Source organism: Schistocerca serialis, chromosome 4 (genome assembly GCF_023864345.2).
Source record: "Schistocerca serialis cubense isolate TAMUIC-IGC-003099 chromosome 4, iqSchSeri2.2, whole genome shotgun sequence".
NCBI classification, from domain to species: Eukaryota; Metazoa; Arthropoda; class Insecta; order Orthoptera; family Acrididae; genus Schistocerca; species Schistocerca serialis.
In genome coordinates, this window is record NC_064641.1 from 66118917 (window position 1) to 66140091 (window position 21175).

At 38.4% G+C, this 21175-nt stretch overlaps 1 protein-coding gene across 1 annotated transcript in view; it reads left to right on the plus strand.

Moving 5' to 3' along the window:
- LOC126473821 (telomere-associated protein RIF1-like) overlaps nt 1-21175 on the plus strand; it is a 112900-nt gene that overhangs the window by 34338 nt on the left and 57387 nt on the right. The window contains exon 5 of the mRNA XM_050101138.1: nt 5089-5209. Coding sequence (XP_049957095.1) covers nt 5089-5209 — 121 coding nt within the window. The remainder of the gene's footprint in view (nt 1-5088; nt 5210-21175) is intronic.

The following is a 21175-nucleotide window of genomic DNA, read 5'->3' on the forward strand; positions in this document are numbered from 1 at the left end:
TGTTGAGCAAAAAGGTTGGTATTTCCCAATAAAAATTGAAGCAAATACACAAAATGAGGTTTCTATTAAGACAACACAAAAACCTATGGTGAAAACTACTAGTTGTATGAAACATTTTGAGGTTAATTGTAGTTATTAGCAAGCATGAAAATAGTTAATTTATGATAAATGTATGTGATGTATACTCCTCTTTAAGGGAAAAACTAGATGTACGAGGGCAGTTCAATAAGTAATGCAACACATTTTTTTTCTCGGCCAATTTTGGTTGAAAAAACCGGAAATTTCTTGTGGAATATTTTCAAACATTCCCGCTTCGTCTCGTATAGTTTCATTGACTTCCGACAGGTGGCAGCGCTGTACGGAGCTGTTAAAATGGCGTCTGTAACGGATGTGCGTTGCAAACAACGGGCAGTGATAGTTTCTTTTGGCGGAAAACCAGGGCATCTCAGATATTCATAGGCGCTTGCAGAATGTCTACGGTGATCTGGCAGTGGACAAAAGCACGGTGAGTCGTTGGGCAAAGCGTGTGTCATCATCGCCGCAAGGTCAAGCAAGACTGTCTGATCTCCCGCGTGCGGGCCGGCCGTGCACAGCTGTGACTCCTGCAATGGCGGAGCGTGCGAACACACTCGTTCGAGATGATGGACGGATCACCATCAAACAACTCAGTGCTCAACTTGACATCTCTGTTGGTAGTGCTGTCACAATTGTTCACCAGTTGCGATATTCAAAGGTTTGTTCCCGCTGGGTCCCTCGTTGTCTAACCGAACACCATAAAGAGCAAAGGAGAACCATCTGTGCGGAATTGCTTCCTCGTCATGTGGCTGAGGGTGACAATTTCTTGTCAAAGATTGTTACAGGCGATGAAACATGGGTTCATCACTTGGAACCTGAAACAAAACGGCAATCAATGGAGTGGCGCCACACCCACTCCCCTACCAAGAAAAAGTTTAAAGCCATACCCTCAGCCGGTAAAGTCATGGTTACAGTCTTCTGGGACGCTGAAGGGGTTATCCTGTTCGATGTCCTTCCCCATGGTCAAACAATGTGTTCGTAGGCACAAAAATCTGAACGAACTTCTCCTTCTTCATGTCAACGCAAGACCTCACACAAGTCTTCGCACCCAAGAGGAGCTCACAAAACTTCAGTGGACTGTTCTTCCTCATGCACCCTACAGCCCAGATCTCGCACCGTCGGATTTCCATATGTTTGGCCCAATGAAGGACGCAATCCGTGGGAGGCACTACGCGGATGATGAAGAAGTTATTGATGCAGTACGACGTTGGCTCCGACATCGACCAGTGGAATGGTACCGTGCAGGCATACAGGCCCTCATTTCAAGGTGGCGTAAGACCGTAGCATTGAATGGAGATTACGTTGAAAAATAGTGTTGTGTAGCTAAAAGATTGGGGAATAACCTGGTGTATTTCAATGCTGAATAAAACAAACCCTGTTTCAGAAAAAAAATGTGTTGCATTACTTATTGAACTGCCCTCGTAATACAATATATTAGTTGGAACATCTTCTAAGTAACTAAATCACAAATGCCACTTAATTAAAAGTTAAATTATGCACAGGACAGTGATAGCTTCTAAAAATTCTCAAAACTGCTCATTTATTTGCATTAATATACAATGAAATTCAGGGTTGATCTATTCTTTAGCAGTAACTGTGAACTATAAATGCTGACTTGCTACAAAGTAAAAGTCGAGTGTCCAAAACACTCGTACCGAGAACTTGTATAGTTTTGTAAGCAACCGAAAATTTCCAAAAATAGCCTATTTCTCACATAATAATACAGTGAAATTGGAGAATGATTGTTTTGAACGAGGATATGCCTACTGTTCTCGAAAATTTTAAAAGACCACAAATAAGTTTAAGCGTACCATTGACAGTAACAGTAAAAGTTTATTGTGGCTCTCACAAATGTTCGAAATTTCACAAATATCACAATAGGCTTGGGTATTAAAACATTTGCTGCAGTTACCAGTGGAGACCACCAACACTCTAGGCGGATGCTTGTAAGCACATGTGAGCTGAAAGCTGAAATCGTACCCCTGCGAAACCTGTAAGTTCATGTTGTGCACGTACGTAATATTGACAGTGAATATAATGTCTTCGCAAGAGGTGGTGCTAGATATAGAAATACAAGTACACTTTATTTGCATGCCGATCATGTGTTAAATGCTGCATGCTGTCTGATGCTTAGAAGCATCATATGCATTTATTTTCAAACAATTCTAACAATGCCTCTGATTTATTGCAAACTGGAAAGAAAATGCAATTCAAACAAGCGATAAATCCGCTCCATTGAGAGAGAATTTGAAAACACCAAAAGATATATCAAACAGAGAAATAGAAACAGGACTCATCTGCAGTGTGGTGCTACGGAAACCCAATCCCATGTAACAAATAAGTTTGCAAGTTGTAGAGGTGATGTTTTTATAGCAAACCACAAATAAGTTCACATACTGTACAGTAACCTCATGTTCTGAGCAATCAATGTAACAATATTTTACTTGGCTATCAAATAATACAAATACAAACACTTTACAAACAGATCTTCCTCTGAAAATACGACATCCCATTGCATTACGGATGTGTAATTGTGCAGCAGTTTGAACAGAATCCAGGTTTGTTTGGACACATTATGCACATCTATGGTGTATCTGTACGCTTGCCCCATTCCGCACACATTGTACATCACTTCCTCATAACTTGCTTCTTCCCTTCAGTTGTGTCGCGCTTTTGCACAAAGTGTGTGTCTTTACGATTTGTTATGCACTCCTTTTGTAATGTCCATTAGTGGAAGTACATCCTATATTATTTGTATTCTATAAACACACATCACTTTATGCCCTGAGTATTTATTATATAGGTAATGTGAATTGAACATTAGCATGTCAACTACATGGAAGAATAGTTTCTTTGGCCAGCGGATAGTCTTTAATTCACATAAATAATACAAAAACATCTGGTCCTACCTATTGGTCCCAGACGTACAACTATTTGATAATTGGCAATGGTTTCGAGACTATTTGCTGGTGTGCATTCGACACATATACCATTGTATTAGGATATTCTGTGGAAATATAGGAGATATCTCATCTATCCTTCCATTTGCTGATCATTGTGCAATAGTGTCTCTCTTTCCCAGTTTTGTGCATAACACATCTTTATGGGTATTTCTACTATTTATCCTTAGTGTCCCAGTGCAAAGCTGTTGTAAAAAATTGTCCACGTAAATGTGATGGGCAACATGCAGCTTATGAAACCGTCTGGATTATTTAGCATGTACAATTTTTATTGCTTTTGTTCTTTATATATTGTGTAAATGACAATCGTACCCTCCAAGGAGTCATTGGTTCATCTAAAGATAGACCCCTACCTTGATAATACATCTGACACATTCTGTTAAAATAATTCAATATAGGGTGTACCTTATATGGTCGATCATCTAGTTTCGAGTTTTCTGACTGGATTTTTCGCAAAATGCAGTGACCGTAAGATGAGCAAATATCTGTCTCTGCCCATACTCATTGCTATTCCTCTATTTTTGAACAGCAGGTCTTCCAGTAGTCTTGTAATTGGGCATATTTGACATTAGCCATATGTAATGAAATACCCAGAAAGACTAGTATTTCTCCTATACTTACAGGTTTCCATTTACTTACCCTAGAGCCCTCTTTCATATTTTTGCTCGCAAATATATTGCATGAGTTACTGTTCATCAACTACAAGCTGCAGTATGTCATGTGTAACCAGTAGCCTAAAGAAATTCATTGATGTATTGCCATTAGTATTTATCTGCAAACATTCTGCTTTTGTAAATGGATGATACTGCATCCCATGTGGTTCTTCATGCCAAGTCGCACCTGGTTTGCTTACTTATGTGAGTGTGGGTTCTTTATCGTCGGCGATTTCCTCATAATCTTCATCTGATTCCGAACTGTTGCGAAACATATTCAAAAGTTCTGCATCCACAGTGTCATGACTATGGTATGTTTCTGCAGTCTCCATATTCCAGCTACCCTCCTCTGGTTCATCCCCTCTGAACTCTACATCACTATCTTCTAACATACTCAGTAACTCATGGTCAGTATATTGTTCACTCTTCCTACTCTTTTTCGGGTTAGAAGGCACCGGTGTTCGTTGATTTGCCGCCATTGCAAACAGTGCACAAGACAGACGACTGAAGATAGAAACACACAGTTTCAGACAGGAAAAGGTTACGTGATATTTCGTTGGTTGCTTGTACTAACACGGGTGCACAGCCAAACAAATCAAACTAAATACTCAGCTAACGAACGCACCGCTTATGAATGTTACCTGCACTGGCTTGTTGATCGCGGAAACGCTTATAAGCATCGGCCGCACTGGCATGTTGATTGCGGAAACACCTAAAAGCATCAGCCGCAGTGAACATGTTAACACAGTCAATGAAAGATTATGCAGAAGCAATCCAAACAGTAAAATATATGAATCTAGAATTTCAAAGTGGCACACAAATCTTGTACACGTGGTCTCTCTCAAAAGAAAATTCTGGAGTCTGCTTTTGTATCTCATTCAAAGTTGCTAAAACATGCAGCACCAACAAAGCCCCTCTTCTGCCTGTTTCAGCTAACAAACTTTGTTGTTTTGGAGTGCTACAATACTTGAATCTGAATCTTGTTAAGTCATTGTAATATAAAGGTTATGATATTGGCTGCTGGGTGAACCCTTGCCAATTAGAATGAACAGTTTCAACGCTGAGCGTGTGTCTTACTTGGGACTGGGAATGGGCAGTGCGTGACTGAAACTTAGGTGCCATTTCGAAATTGTTAACTGTGATCAAAAGAGAGATTAGTCTGAAATCAAGGTATTGTGTTCATACGTGTAATCTTAAGTTATGTTTTAGTACAGTATTGATACTGTCTTCTTTATTGCCATTTCTTAACCTAGAAAATTGTATCAGCACATGGTACCAGTATTTTATTAGAAGATAAAAGTAATTTCTTTCTGCTAATTGGTAAATGTTTTGCAGGTTTTCTATTTCGCATTTTTCTTTTTTTATGGGCTTTTCTTACACAGTCTTTTCTGTTAACGCAGCAAAAAAAGCGAGTGAGCTTCTCTGATCCAGATGTCAGTAGCACTTGCTACTTTGAGGAGTATCCTATTGAGGAAGTGCATAAAGACTATCAGTGGATTGCACGCTCAGGAGGAATGGAAGGTAAGTAATGTTTCTTACAGAATCTTTGTAGCTGATAACTTTTTTTTAGACTGTTTAATGATATGAGAGGAAACTGAAACAGGAAAGAATAAACACTGCCTTTTGGAATTAGATATGAAGATAAGTCATATCCTTCCACCCCGCCCCAGCACCCCACCCTCCATGATTAAAGCATTGCTGCAACAAAAATAGCAGAAATAGCACTGGTTTACAAGTAAGGTGTAGAGTAAAAGACAAAATTAGGAAAATCATCCAGAGAGTGAGAGAAAACCACACACAATTGCTGAGCATCAGGGATCAATTTTAAAGAGGCATATGAAAATAAAATGTGTGGAGCAATGGGGATGTGTAGCACTTTGTTACCTTTATTCCTAAATTTTGCAAACTACTTACAGGTGGTTATAAAATATTCCATACGTGCTAAGCATGTTACTGAGTGATCACGAAGACTTCTGCAGTTTACTCATACTAAGAAGTTTCTTAGAAAAGCAAATGATGTTATGTAACTTCAAAAGTTTTAATCTAGTTGTGAAACCATCCAGAAAAGCTTTGCCCGGAGTTTAGTGTATCTGTCTCACACTATCTGGTGATTGTTGAATTAAGTTGTATTACAACTGTGTTCTTATTAAGGTCATTCTCAGAGTCCTTAGTAAGAAAAGAAACTTTCTAATTTTCAGGAAAGTTAATCTTCAAGGCTCCTCAGAGTACTCACATTAAATCATAATTTATCATCTCACCATTTATAATATCAAACCATTTAATGGTAGCATCATGATGTGTGCTTGTTAATGTTGTTCAGAATATTTGGTAGGAAGACACAGTCTCTTTTGAATACCCTCCAGTGTTGGAAAGACGATAAAAGGCACTTAGCGAATCTGAGCTCTGAAGTGGTTGCAGAAGAGTTTGTTTCGAGAATCTTCAGGAAAAGTTCGTTTTGGTTGTCCTGTAAGCAGTTGTGAGGTAGTGCACACCACTCTTGCCCACTTTTTACCTCTGGCACTCCTTTGCCCACATTCATAGCTTCCTTTACTTTTGGGTCATATCACATAGTATATACCAGATTTATGAATGAATTCTACCTGATCATCTCCAATTTGAAAAAAAGGTTCCTTGGATGTTTCTTGTAGAATAAAACTAAGCTGAATGAAATCTGAGCATAAAATAGAAAAAAAAAAATCTGGCTTTAAAAGTCTTTCAATGGAAGGCTGATCAATGTGCAATTTCTAACACATTTTCGCCAAATTTAGAGCTTCTCAAAATTGAAATTAGGAGTATGTAAGATACTTTGGATTAAATGGACAATATTTTGTGCTCTCCACATTTTAAATTGCAAACCTGTATCTTTCATTATTTTCATACTACATGTGGTCAGAATAGAAAAATTCATCACATCATTTTTCCTACCATTTTGTGACAGAAATAATTTAAACGTACTGAGTGCACTTTAGCAGTTGCATTCAAAAGTTCAGTTTTATGTAATGTAACATTACTGTATCAGTATTTATGAGCATTTCAGAAGTTAATAACAAGTAAATAGACCGACAGACTTTTTGTGTCAAATTTGTGTTGTTGTGGTTTTTAGTCCAGATTCTGGTTTGATGCAGCTTCCCATGCTACTCTATCCTGTGCAAGCCTCTTCATCTCCAAATAACTGCTCCATCCTACATCCTCCTGAATCTGCTTACTGTATTCATCTCTTGGTCTCCCTCTACGATTTTTACCCTCCACGCTGCCCTCCAATACTAAATTTGTGATCCCTTGATGCCTCAGAACATGTCCTACCAACTGATCCCTTCTTCTGGTCAAGTTGTGCCACAAACTTCTCTTCTCCCCAATCCTATTCAATACTTCCTCATTAGTTATGTGATCTACCCATCTAATCTTCAGCATTCTTCTGTAGCACCACATTTCGAAAGCATCTATTCTCTTCTTTTCTAAACTATTTATTTTCCATGTTTCACTTCCATACATGGCTACAATCCATACAAATACTTTCAGAAACGACTTCCAGACACTGAAATCTATACTCAATGTTCCCAAATTTAACTTTCTCAGAAACGCTTTCCTTACCATAGCCAGTCTACATTTTATATCCTCTCTGCTTTGTCCATCATCCGTTATTTTGCTCCCCAAATAGCAAAACTCATCTACTACTTTAAATGTCTCATTAGCTAATCTTATTCCCTCATTGTCACCTGATGTAATTCAACTACATTCCATTGCCCTCATTTTGCTTTTGTTGATGTTCATCTTATATCCTCCTTTCAAGACACTGTCCATTCCGTTCAGCTGCTCTTCCAAGTCCTTTGCTGTCTCTGACAGAATTACAATGTCATCGGCGAACCTTAAAGTTTTTATTTCTTCTCCATGGATTTTAATACCTACTCCAAATTTTTCTTTTGCTTCCTTTACTGCTTGCTCAATATACAGACTGAATAACATCAGGGATAAGCTACAACCCTGTCTCACTCCCTTCTCAACCACTGCTTCCCTTTCATGCCCCTCGACTCTTATAACTGCCATCTGGTTTCTGTACAAATTGTAAATAGCCATTCACTCCATGTATTTTACCCCTGCCACCTTCAGAATTTGAAAGAGAGGACAATCAGCATCCTCAAATTCCTTAACCTGTCTTCTAAGTCATTGGGTCAGTATTGCCTGATCTTCCCAGTGGTCTGTTCCTACCAGTTTTTCCAATCTTCTTCCATAAAGAATTAATGTTTGTGGTTTGCGACAATGACATACTAAACTGATAGTTAAGTAATTTTCACACCTTTTAGCAACTGCTGTGTTTGGAACTGGAATTATTACATTCTTCATAGTCTGATGATGGTATTTTGCCTCATACATCTTATCTACCAGATGGAAGAGTTTTGTCATAGCTTGGTCTCCCTGGGCTATCAGTTTTTGTGATGGAATGTCATAAACTCCAGAGGCCTTCTTTTGACATTGGTCTGTCATTGCTCTGTCAAATTCTTCACGTAGTATATCATTTCCCATCTCATCTTCATGTATGTCGTCCTCCATTAGTATAATATTGCTTTCAAATTCATTTCCCTTGTATAGGCTCTCTATGTACTCCTTCCACTTTCAGATTTTCCTTCCTTGCGTATTACTAGTTTTCCATGAGCCTTTGATATTCGTACAGATCCTTCTCTTTTTCCCAAAGGCTTTTTTAATTTTGCTGTAAGTGGTATCTAATTTTCCACTGGTGAAATATGTTTCTAAATCCTTATATTTGTCCTCTGGCCACTTCTCCTTAGCCATTTTGCACTTCTTGTCAATCTCATTTTTTAGACATTTGTATTCCCTTTTGCCTGCTTCATTTGGTGCCTTCATTATTACCTCCTAAAGTTGCCTATTTATTCCTTTCCCCTCTTCTAGTCAACCATTGCCTAATGCTGCCTCTGAAACTCTCAAGAAGTAATGGTTCTTTTGGCTTACGCAGTTCCCACCTCCTTAATTTCCTACATTGTTGCATTTTCTTCAGTTTTAATCTACAGGTTGTAAACAATAAATTGTGGTCAGTCTGCATCTGCCCCTGGAAATGTCTTAAAATTGAAAATTTGGTTCCAAAATCTCGTTCTTACCATGATATAATCAATCTGAACCTTCGGTGTCTCCAGGTCTCTCCCACATACACAACTTTCATGATTCGTAAACCAAGTGTTATGTATGATTAAATTATGCTTTGTGGAAAATTCTACCAGGAAGCTTCCCCTTTCATTCCTTTCTCCCAATCCATAGTGACCTATTTTAGCTTCTCTTCCTTTTCCTACTATCGAATTCTAGTCCCCCTTCATAATCAAATTTTCATTACCCTAAACTATCTGAATAGTTAATTTTAGCTCAACGCATGTTTCTTCAATATCTTCATCTGCATAGTTAGTTGACATATAAACTTGTACTGCTGTGGTAATTGTGGGCTTTGTATCTGTCTTAGTTAGTGTTCACTTTGCTGTTCATAGCAGCGTACCTGCATTCAGATTTTCTTCTTCATTATTAAACCCATTCCTCCTTCACCAGTATGTGACGTCGTATTTATAATCTTACATTCACTTGTCCAGAAATCAGTGATTTGGTATTGGGGGTGATCTGTATCAGGGTTACTGGAGACCAAAATTTAGATGTAAGCTTCAGTAAGTGGTGAAATATGGCATCCCGGCTAAGACACAGGTTGAAAATATTGTCACTATTTTTTATTTACTTAAATTTGCCATATTTCGTGACAGTACCTTTTCCGTTAGACGTTTGCAAGGCGATATTAGTCTTGGCTTCAGTTGTCTAAGTATGATTCCACAATGCATCTCTGTCGGCTGCAGAAAAGACGTGGTTCAACGTGTTTTTATATATATATATATATAACACAAAGATGAGGTGACTTACCGAACGAAAGCGCTGGCAGGTCGATAGACACACAAACATACACACAAAATTCTAGCTTTCGCAACCAACGGTTGCCTCATCAGGAAAGAGGGAAGGAGAGGGAAAGACGAAAGGATGTGGGTTTTAAGGGAGAGGGTAAGGAGTCATTCCAATCCCGGGAGCGGAAAGACTTACCTTAGGGGGAAAAAAGGACGGGTATACACTCGCGTGCGCGCGCGCGCGCGCACACACACACACACACACACACACACACACACACACACACACACACATATCCATCCACACATACAGTCACAAGCAGACATATTTAAAGACAAAGAGTTTGGGCAGAGATGTCAGTCGAGGCGTAAGTGTAGAGGCAAAGAAGTTGTTGAAAGACAGGTGAGGTATGAGTGGCGGCAACTTGAAATTAGCGGAGATTGAGGCCTGGCGGATAACGAGAAGAGAGGATATACTGAAGGGCAAGTTCCCATCTCCGGAGTTCGGATAGGTTGGTGTTAGTGGGAAGTATCCAGATAACCCAGACGGTGTAACGCTGTGCCAAGATGTGCTGGCTGTGCACCAAGGCATGTTTAGCCACAGGGTGATCCTCATTACCAACAAACATTGTCTGCCCGTGTCCATTCATGCGAATGGACAGTTTGTTGCTGGTCATTCCCACATAGAATGCATCACAGTGTAGGCAGGTCAGTTGGTAAATCACGTGGGTGCTTTCACACGTGGCTCTGCCTTTGATCGTGTACACCTTCCGGGTTACAGGACTGGAGTAGGTGGTGGTGGGTGGGTGCATGGGACAGGTTTTGCACGGGCGGTTACAAGGATAGGAGCCAGAGGGTAGGGAAGGTGGTTTGGGGATTTCATAGGGATGAACTAACAGGTTACGAAGGTTAGGTGGACGGCGGAAAGACACTCTTGGCAGAGTGGGGAGGATTTCATGAAGGATGGATCTCATTTCAGGGCAGGATTTGAGGAAGTCGTATCCCTGCTGGAGAGCCACATTCAGAGTCTGGTCCAGTCCCGGAAAGTATCCTGTCACAAGTGGGGCACTTCTGTGGTTCTTCTGTGGGGGATTCTGGGTTTGAGGGGATGAGGAAGTGGCTCTGGTTATTTGCTTCTGTACCAGGTCGGGAGGGTAGTTGCGGGATGCGAAAGCTGTTGTCAGGTTGTTGGTGTAATGGTTCAGGGATTCCGAACTGGAGCAGATTCGTTTGCCACAAAGACGTAGGCTGTAGGGAAGGGACCGTTTGATGTGGAATGGGTGGCAGCTGTCATAATGGAGGTACTGTTGCTTGTTGGTGGGTTTGATGTGGACGGACGTGTGAAGTTGGCCATTGGACAAGTGGAGATCAACGTCAAGGAAAGTGGCATGGGATTTGGAGTAGGACCAGGTGAATCTGATGGAAGCAAAGGAGTTGAGGTTGGAGAGGAAATTCTGGAGTTCTTCTTCACTGTGAGTCCAGATCATGAAGATGTCATCAATAAATCTGTACCAAACTTTGGGTTGGCAGGCCTGGGTAACCAAGAAGGCTTCCTCTAAGCGACCCATGAATAGGTTGGTGTACGAGGGGGCCATCCTGGTACCCATGGCTGTTCCCTTTAATTGTTGGTATGTCTGGCCTTCAAAAGTGAAGAAGTTGTGGGTCAGGATGAAGCTGGCTAAGGTAATGAGGAAAGAGGTTTTAGGTAGGGTGGCAGGTGATCGGCGTGAAAGGAAATGCTCCATCGCAGCGAGGCCCTGGACGTGCGGAATATTTGTGTATAAGGAAGTGGCATCAATGGTTACAAGGATGGTTTCCGGGGGTAACAGATTGGGTAAGGATTCCAGGCGTTCGAGGAAGTGGTTGGTGTCTTTGAAGGATGGGAGACTGCATGTAATGGGTTGAAGGTGTTGATCTACGTAGGCAGAGATACGTTCTGTGGGGGCTTGGTAACCAGCTACAATGGGGCGGCCGGGATGATTGGGTTTGTGGATTTTAGGAAGAAGGTAGAAGGTAGGGGTGCGGGGTGTCGGTGGGGTCAGGAGGTTGATGGAGTCAGGTGAAAGGTTTTGCAGGGGGCCTAAGGTTCTGAGGATTCCTTGAAGCTCCGCCTGGACATCGGGAATGGGGTTACCTTGGCAAACTTTGTATGTGGTGTTGTCTGAAAGCTGATGCAGTCCCTCAGCCACATACTCCTGACGATCAAGTACCACGGTCGTGGAACCCTTGTCCGCCGGAAGAATGACGATGGATCGGTCAGCCTTCAGATCACGGATAGCCTGGGCTTCAGCAGTGGTGATGTTGGGTGTAGGATTAAGGTTTTTAAGAAGGATTGAGATGCAAGGCTGGAAGTCAGAAATTCCTGGAAGGTTTGGAGAGGGTGATTTTGAGGAAAAGTAGGTGGGTCCCGCTGTGACGGAGGACGGAAATGTTCCAGGCAGGGTTCAATTTGGATAGTGTCTTGGGGAGTTGGATCATTAGGGGTAGGATTAGGATCATTTTTCTTCGTGGCGAAGTGATATTTCCAGCAGAGAGTACGAGTGTAGGACAGTAAATCTTTGACGAGGGCTGTTTGGTTGAATCTGGGAGTGGGGCTGAAGGTGAGGCCTTTGGATAGGACAGAGGTTTCGGATTGGGAGAGAGGTTTGGAGGAAAGGTTAACTACTGAATTAGGATGTTGTGGTTCCAGATTGTGTTGATTGGAATTTTGAGGTTTTGGAGGGAGTGGAGCTGGAAGTGGGAGATTGAGTAGATGGGAGAGACTGGGTTTGTGTGCAATGGGAGGAGGTTGAGGTTTGCTGGAAAGGTTGTGAAGGGTGAGTGAGTTGCCTTTCCGGAGGTGGGAAACCAGGAGATTGGATAGTTTTTTGAGGTGGAGGGTGGCATGCTGTTCTAATTTACGGTTGGCCTGTAGGAGGATGCTCTGAACAGCCGGTGTGGATGTGGGAGAGGAAAGATTAAGGACTTTTATTAAGGATAGGAGTTGACGGGTGTGTTCATTGGCTGAGTTGATGTGTAGGTGAAGGATTAGGTGGGTGAGGGCAATGGATTGTTCAGTTTGGAACTGGTATAGGGACTGATGGAAAGAAGGATTGCAGCCAGAGATGGGAACTTTAAGTGTGAGGCCTTTGGGGGTAATGCCAAATTTCAGACAAGCCTGAGAAAATAGAATATGGGAGCGTAATCTGGCTAGGGCGAAGGCATGTTTACGGAGGGAATGTAAATAAAACTTAATGGGATCGTTGTGGGGGTGTTGTGAGGGTGACATGCCTACACTGTGATGCATTCTGTGTGGGAATGACCAGCAACAAACTGTCCATTCGCGTGAATGGACACAGGCAGACAGTGTTTGTTGGTAATGAGGATCACCCTGTGGCTAAACATGCCTTGGTGCACAGCCAGCACATCTTGGCACAGTGTTACACCGTCCGGGTTATCTGGATACTTCCCACCAACACCAACCTATCCGAACTCCGGAGATGGGAACTTGCCCTTCAGTTTATCCTCTCTTCTCGTTATCCGCCAGGCCTCAATCTCCGCTAATTTCAAGTTGCCGCCACTCATACCTCACCTGTCTTTCAACAACTTCTTTGCCTCTACACTTCCGCCTCGACTGACATCTCTGCCCAAACTCTTTGTCTTTAAATATGTCTGCTTGTGTCTGTATGTGTGGATGGATATGTGTGTGTGTGCGCGCGCGAGTGTATACCTGTCCTATTTTCCCCCTAAGGTAAGTCTTTCCGCTCCCGGGATTGGAATGACTCCTTACCCTCTCCCTTAAAACCCACATCCTTTCGTCTTTCCCTCTCCTTCCCTCTTTCCTGATGAGGCAACCGTTGGTACAGAAAACTAGAATTTTGTGTGTATGTTGGTGTTTGTTTGTGTGTGTATCGGCCTGCCAGCGCTTTCGTTGGGTAAGTCACCTCATCTTTGTTTTTATATATATTTTTTCCCACGTGGAATGTTTCCCTCTGTATATATATGCCTAAAAACAAAGATGATGTGACTTACCAAATGAAAGCGCTGGCACGTCGATAGACACACAAACATACACACAAAATTCAAGCTTTCGCAACAAACTGTTGCCTCATCAGGAAAGACGAAAGGATGTGGGTTTTAAGGGAGAGGGTAAGGAGTCATTCCAATCCCGGGAGCGGAAAGACTTACCTTAGGGGGAAAAAAAGGACAGGTATACACTCGCGCGCACACTCGTATCCATCCGCACATACAGACACAAGCAGACATTTGTCATATATATATATATAATTTGCCTTATATATATATATATTTTTTTTACTTTGATTTTTAATTTTTTTATTCATGTTTTTTTTCTTTTATATATTTTTTTTGCTTATGATTTTCTTTTTTTAGTACAGCTAAAGATACATCAGTATTATCTAAATTTTTTGCAATTATTTATGTACACTTGCCTCTCTACTACAATATTACTACAAGTCACATTCTTGTGAAGAGTACTTTTGCTCCCCACAACATCAGTATAAACAAAAAATAAATCTTTCTCTCATTCTTTGTTACAACAGTGTTTTTTCATCAGTTTCAATTAACATGTGACTTCAAATTATTAATTTATACATGCAAATATACACACTTGGTTGTACAGGCAGTTTTGTTCTAACAAGTGTATTCCAGTGGAGGACTTTTGTTTTAGATGATAATTGGTTATTAAAATTTTGAAATTATGATTTCTGTTTATACAGTTTTAAAGAGACAACATTCCTGAGACCAAATAATTTCTTTGACTTAGGATACACCAAACGATAAGCATTAGGGTGTGGATTTTCTATGACTTCAAAAGGCCCAATATAGATATCAAAGAATTTTTTGATTTCAGAAGTTAACATTTTTGATTTTTCATGAGATTTGACCAGAACAAGATCCCCAATTTTGAAAGTGGTTAATTTTACCCTATTGTTATGTCTTTTATTCCTCTTTTCCCCTTGTTTCCTTATAGTTTCCCTGACAATATCTTCTCTCTCTTACATAGTTAAAGGTGTACATCCAGGAAATTCAATAAGTTCTGATATAAGATTTGGAGGTCTAATATTGAACATAATCTCATACGGTGAAAATCCTGTGGAACTATGTTGTAGGCTATTCATAATATCTTCAAAATTTTGAATGTGCTCAAACCAAGTTGGATGTTTATGGCTACAATAGGTTCTACAAAGTCTCCCAATTTCCCTCATATATCTTTCTGCAGGATTGGTGGACGGAGAATAAACAGATATAAGTATATGCTTCAATTTTGATCATTCAATAAACTTTTTCCAAATTTTAGAGGTGAACTGTGAACCATTATCTGATAATATAGCTTTTGGTTTACCAACCTGTGCGAAATAATCTCTTTCAATTTTTATTATAATTTCATGGCTAGTAGCTTTTTTCACTGGATATAGTTTAATTAATTTTGAAAATACATCTACCATAACAAATACGTAACAGTGACCACCTTTACTCTTTGGTATCATTCCATATAAGTCCACTGCGATAAGATCTAAAGGTTTTTCCGGAATAATGTTTTGCATCTTTCCACCACATCTTTGATTGCTCACTTTAACTCTCTGACATTTGTCACAGGTTGCCAATTCTTTTCTTACCTTCTTTCCAATATTGTAAAAATAAACATTTTCTTGTATCTTTTGAATGCACTTCTGTATCCCACAATGACCAGAACTTTCATGTATGTAAATGATCAGCTTATCAGCATCTGCCTCTGGCCAACACAGTTTCCAATTATCAGAATCTACATCTGTTCTCAGAAATAAAATCCCCTTATGTAATTTGTAAAATTTATCAAGTTTCTCATACCCCTTCTCGCCTAAACATTCTTTGATTAATTTCAAACTCTGATCTAAATTTTGATTTTTTTTCTAATTTTGTTACACATAGCTCTAATTGTTTTTTCATTTTCCACCCCTTTCAAGTATCTAATTTTAAATTGCTTTTCCTCCTCTTGTTCAAAAATCTCCTTTTCTCCCCCAATTGGTAACCTTGAAAGTGAATCGGCTACTACATTCTTAGAACCTTTTATGTGTTTGATTTCAAAGTCAAACTGTTGCAGAAATATTGCCCATCTGGTCAATCTACTGTGGTATAATTTGCACTCTTGTAAGTAACTCAAAGCTTTGTGATCCGAAAATACTATGGTTTTATGTCCAATAAGGTAAATTCTAAATTTTGTAAAAGCCCAATGAATTGCCAAAAGTTCCTTCTCTGTGACTGTATAATTTTTTTCATGCTTGAGCAACTTTCTGCTTGCAAATGCTATGGTACAATGTATCTTAACTCCATTCTCTACTCTTTCTTGAAATAACTCTGCTCCAAGCCCATAATTACTGCTATCAGTGTTCAAACAAAATGGTAAATTAAAATCAGGTCTGTGTAATAAGTGTTGCTTCCTCAACTCTTGCTTAATTTTATCAATCTCTTCCTGACAACTTTTATCCCAAACCCAAACAGTGTTTTTCTTAAATAATTGACTTAAACATGGTGCAATCAGACTCTGATCACTTACATGTTTGCGGTAATAACCGCATAACCCAAAGAACGACTTTAATTGTTTTTTAGTCGTAGGAATAGGAATTTCTGAAATTGCTTTAATATTTTCTGGATCTGCCAAAATTTCCTTGTCTGTGACAACATGACCCAAAAATTTTAATTCAGAAACTGCAAATTTACATTTCTCTAATTTCAATGTCATCCCCCCCTTTTCTAAGTTTTTCACAAACTGACTTCAAAATCGAAAAATGTTCCTCCCAATTTTGCCCTGTAACCAAAATGTCATCTACATAAATTATCAGTTTAGACCCAAGTTCTTGCCCCAGTACATGATCCAAAGCTCTTATAAATTCGGAAACAGAAGAATTTAACCCAAATGGCACAACACAATATTGGTAACTCTTACCATTGTACAAGAAAGCAGTATATTTCCTAGAATTAACTGAAAGTGGTACCTGATGAAAACCCGAAGTTAGATCCAAACTTGACATATATTTTATATCTGTAAATTTATAGAGTAACTCATCATTATTTTCAGGATGGTCTGTCTGTCTGAACAAAATTTTGTTTAAGTGTCTAGAGTCCAAAACCAATCTTACTCCACCATCTTTTTTCGAAACTACTACTAAAGGATTATTATATGCACTGATACTCCTTTCTATTATGTTACATCCTTCCATCTTTTTCAGCTCTTTCTCAACAGTAGGTCTTTTTGATATTGCAATACTATATGGTTTTATGAAAAATGGTTCATGAGGTTTTACCTGAAGCTCACACTGATAACCCTTTACCCTACCAGGTATGTCACTGAAAACATCACTGTATTCCAACAACAGATTTTCTAACTGTTGTTTTTGCTCCCCAGATAAATTTAGTGTTTCTGAAATTTTCAAATTTACTGAATTCCTAAATTCAACTTCATCAGTATCAAATCTATGAGTTTCAATATTCTCCAATCTATTTTCTTTTAGTAAATTGATACTGTCAAAATTTCCATTACTCTGATCACCAAGTGTGTTCACAAAATTTGTGTGAATGTATTCCCTTTCACTAGTTTCTATCAAAAGTTTTCTTCCAACCCAATCAAATGCTGTATTTACTTTTACTATCCAATTCATACCCAAAAGAAAATCCTCATTAAATTCCTGAATTACAAAACATCCATGTGTGAACAACTTGCCTTCAATTAAAAAGTCACTAAAGCCTGGCTTTTTACCAATTTCCTGCTCTTCCCAGTAGCACCTTTTATCTTTACCCCAACAACTGGCATTTCAACATAATCTTTCCCCACTTTCAATTTCTTGCTTAACCTTACAGATATTCCCGAGATCTCACTTCCTGTATCAATTAAACATTTACCAATCCATGACCCAATTTGAACTTTTATGTAAGGACTGCAAAATTGATCACTTTTCTCAGAACCTGTATCCTCATGTAATAAATCACTTTCAATTTCCCCAAACCTATACTTATCAGAATCATATGGTATATCATTACATTTATTATTTGTCACAGTTATAAAATTTGCACAAGATACAAAATTGTCATTAGTACTCTCTATTATCTCAAATAGCCAAGAATTTTCATCCAAATCACATTGTATACTATTGAAGTACTTATCCTTCAGCTTTTCAAAAATAAAATATCTCATCTTTTTCCACCACTTAGGACATACAGTTTCACATATTATTAATAAGCATCTTTCTAAAGTTCTAGTCAAAAGAAATAGTTTCACTGTTCAGCCATATATTCATAAGAAATGTGTGTGTATCATTAGTATCTGTAAAAGTTTCACTTAGGCTAGAAGTTATACATGTGTCATTATTTGTGTAGTCAGATTCTTTACCAACATCATCAAAATTCACACTTTCACATACATCCAGCTTGTGAGCCTTATTCGCCCTGGTTACATCCCTGGGAATTTCTATAATATTCTCACTATTTAATCCATTTTCAACCATGTGTATACCCAACTCCCTATTTAAACTAATGAAACACCTTTCCTCAAAATTATCATCGATACCATTACCATTACCATAATTACCAACTTTATCATCAACATCATTATCATTACACATATTCAGGTCATACACATTCAAATTATCCCCTAAAGTATTATTTCCCCTTTCTAAAGTTACCAGATCCCTTTCGCCAATATTTTCATTCTCACAGAATGCATTCTCTCTTTCATTCACACACGTCTCTGAACTACTGCAAATTACATATCTGACAAAGTGTTGTTCTTTTCTGCCCAAGTGTAAAACTGTGTTAAATTAAATGAATCACAATTACTTTTATCTACTGTATGTTCTTGTGTACTGAAAATTTTATCTTTATCAATATCATCATTATTTTCCTCTTGAAATTTCTTCAATAAGTAACAACTAATGACCTCATGTGATAGCTTAGGTTTGCAACTGTCATGTTTGGGTTTATGATAGTCACATCCATTGGTCCTTTCATCATGCTCACCTTCTGCCTCTACCTTGCGGTCCTTCAAGGGGGCGTCTACTCGTTTTTTATTTCCGGTTCCTATTTGAACTGCTGATTGTGGTTCTGCCAATGTCTCTGATCAACATTTCTGTTCCCATTCCTATGCCAAACATTACCTGATTGTTGGTAGTTTCTATTGTACTGATCTCTAACAAAATTTCTGTGATTTTGATCCCTAAAGTGTTCTCTATTTTGTTGATTATTTCCGCGAAAATGTTGTTCTTGTTTTGGATAAAAATTATGGTCCCTCTTTTGAAAATTGTTATATCCGCATGAATTTTGACTGACACCATGATAATTGTTTTGTTTCCTTTTATTGAAAGTTGTCATTTCCCCAATTTTGACCATTACCTTTCTGAGTAAACCCACTGTGTGTTCTTGTTGTTACCCTATCCAACTTTTCAATATAATTGAGAAACTGCTCTACATTACTATCAGGACAATGAACTAAACTCAACTGCATTGCTGATGGCAATCTTCTCTTTAAGGTATCAATCTTGATCAAGTCATCCAAAGGTTTTGTTAAATGAATAAGTTTTTGAAGTTCACTTTTGCAAAATTGTTTCATGTTCCCATCTGATTCTCTATAGTTTCTCCCATTCAAAAATGCACTTTTGATTCTAGTTTGTTTAAGATCATCCCAAAATTTTTCCAGAAATTTTGATTCAAATTCTGAAAAGGTCATCCCCAAAGTTACAATCTGGTTTGCCCAAGTCAAAGCTTCCCCTTCCAAGAATTTTTTCACAAATTTAATTTTTATGTCATCTGGTGAGTGAGGTAAAAAACAATCCTTACAATACTGTATAAAATCAACCGAATGTAAGGGTCCATCTACCGAAAAGTGCTTCACTGGAATATTAGATACAAGATTGCATGTGTTGACATTGTGATTTTTGCTTTGAAATTCAATGTCACAACTTTCAAGTTTTTTGCTAAGTTCTCTGACAGATTTTTTGTTTTCTAAATCATTGCACTCTACTTTTTTTTTCTAGAGTAACCAAACGATTGTCAGTTTCTTGTTGTACATTTTTTACTAAAACTTTTGTGTTCTCATCCAAATTTTTAATTTCCTCTTTTATCTCATTAAAATCAATTAAATTTCTTTCCCTATCTGCCAGTAACTCATTTTGTACAGTATTAATTTCACCGTTCAATTTAGCATCAATTTCATTTACTTTTGCTTCCACAGATTCAATTTTTTCCTCAACACTGCCAACTCTGTTCGAAAGATCACCCACTTGGGTATTGACTGCTTGGACTTGCAACAAAATGTTATCAATTTTTTCATCCCAGTAAGTCTTATTGTCGTCAACTGATTGTTTAATTTCTTTCGTGAAATTTACAAGAAAACTTTTTAAATCAAATTGATCGGTTCTTTCTGTTTCATTCAACCTGTGCTGATTTTCAAAGTCTATTAAATTACTACTTTCTACTTTAGGCACAATACTCTCGAAAATCTCATAAGTCATTGTGAAGAACAAAAATTTATACACAACAATGCAAAACAAGATAAAAATATTGTTTTAACAAAATACAAGGGTTTCGTGACTTATCTGGAACACTCTTCTACTGTTGCAAATCCACGTTTTCCATCCATGTGATTGTTGACCAAAATTCTTTAAGTATTTTCTTCTGTCGAAAATTATATTTTTTGCCGAAACATTTCTTCTCAAAACTTTTACTTCCCGATGAACACAAATACTGTAACACACATTCTGAAGAAACTGGTATTAACACACAAAAATTTTCTTCCTCGTAGCACTGTTGAAGATCTCGTGAACACAATATCCCGGCTACAGTCCCCAGTTGAAATATGGCATCCCGGCTAAGACACAAGTTGAAAATATTGACACTATTTTTTATTTACTTAAATTTGCCATATTTCGTGACAGTACCTTTTGCGTTAGACGTTTGCAAGGCGATATTAGTCTTGGCTTCAGTTGTCTAAGTATGATTCCACAATGCATCTTTGTCGGCTGCAGAAAAGACGTGGTTTAACGTGTTTGCCTCATTTTGGTATTTCAAATACCATTTCTTCAAATGTAATTTCTTTTTTATAGTTAATACAAAAAAATAGTAACATAATTCAAAATTATTTATGACTGCGACCTTCACATTGTTCTTCTGTCAACACACACCAAGAGTTAGCTGCCGACTGACTATAGTCAAAGACGACTCCAACGTCAAAGATATTTTACACAACACACAAGCTTCCACTTGTAATCAGTCTCTTTGCTATTCTTAGATACATTTACTAATCGTAATCAATATGCTTTCACTCTCAAAAACATAAGTAAATTAACATATAATAAGGCAAATTATAATAAATTCTGACAAAAAAATATAAGAAAACATTTACAATTCGGTATCGACAAATACGGTAAAAAAATAACATCTCCCAGATCCATTACAGTGGGTCAACATCCAGGAAGCCGGCTTAGGATTTTAAGGAAGGCCCAGGTAAACTTGTTAGAGAAAGTATTAGCGGAAATAAATGAAGTCAAGACAACAGTGGTCTGAAAAACTTCATAAGTTTAATAAATGACAAAAGTCAATTGAATTGAGTAATTTCTTTTGAAATTCTGGCAGT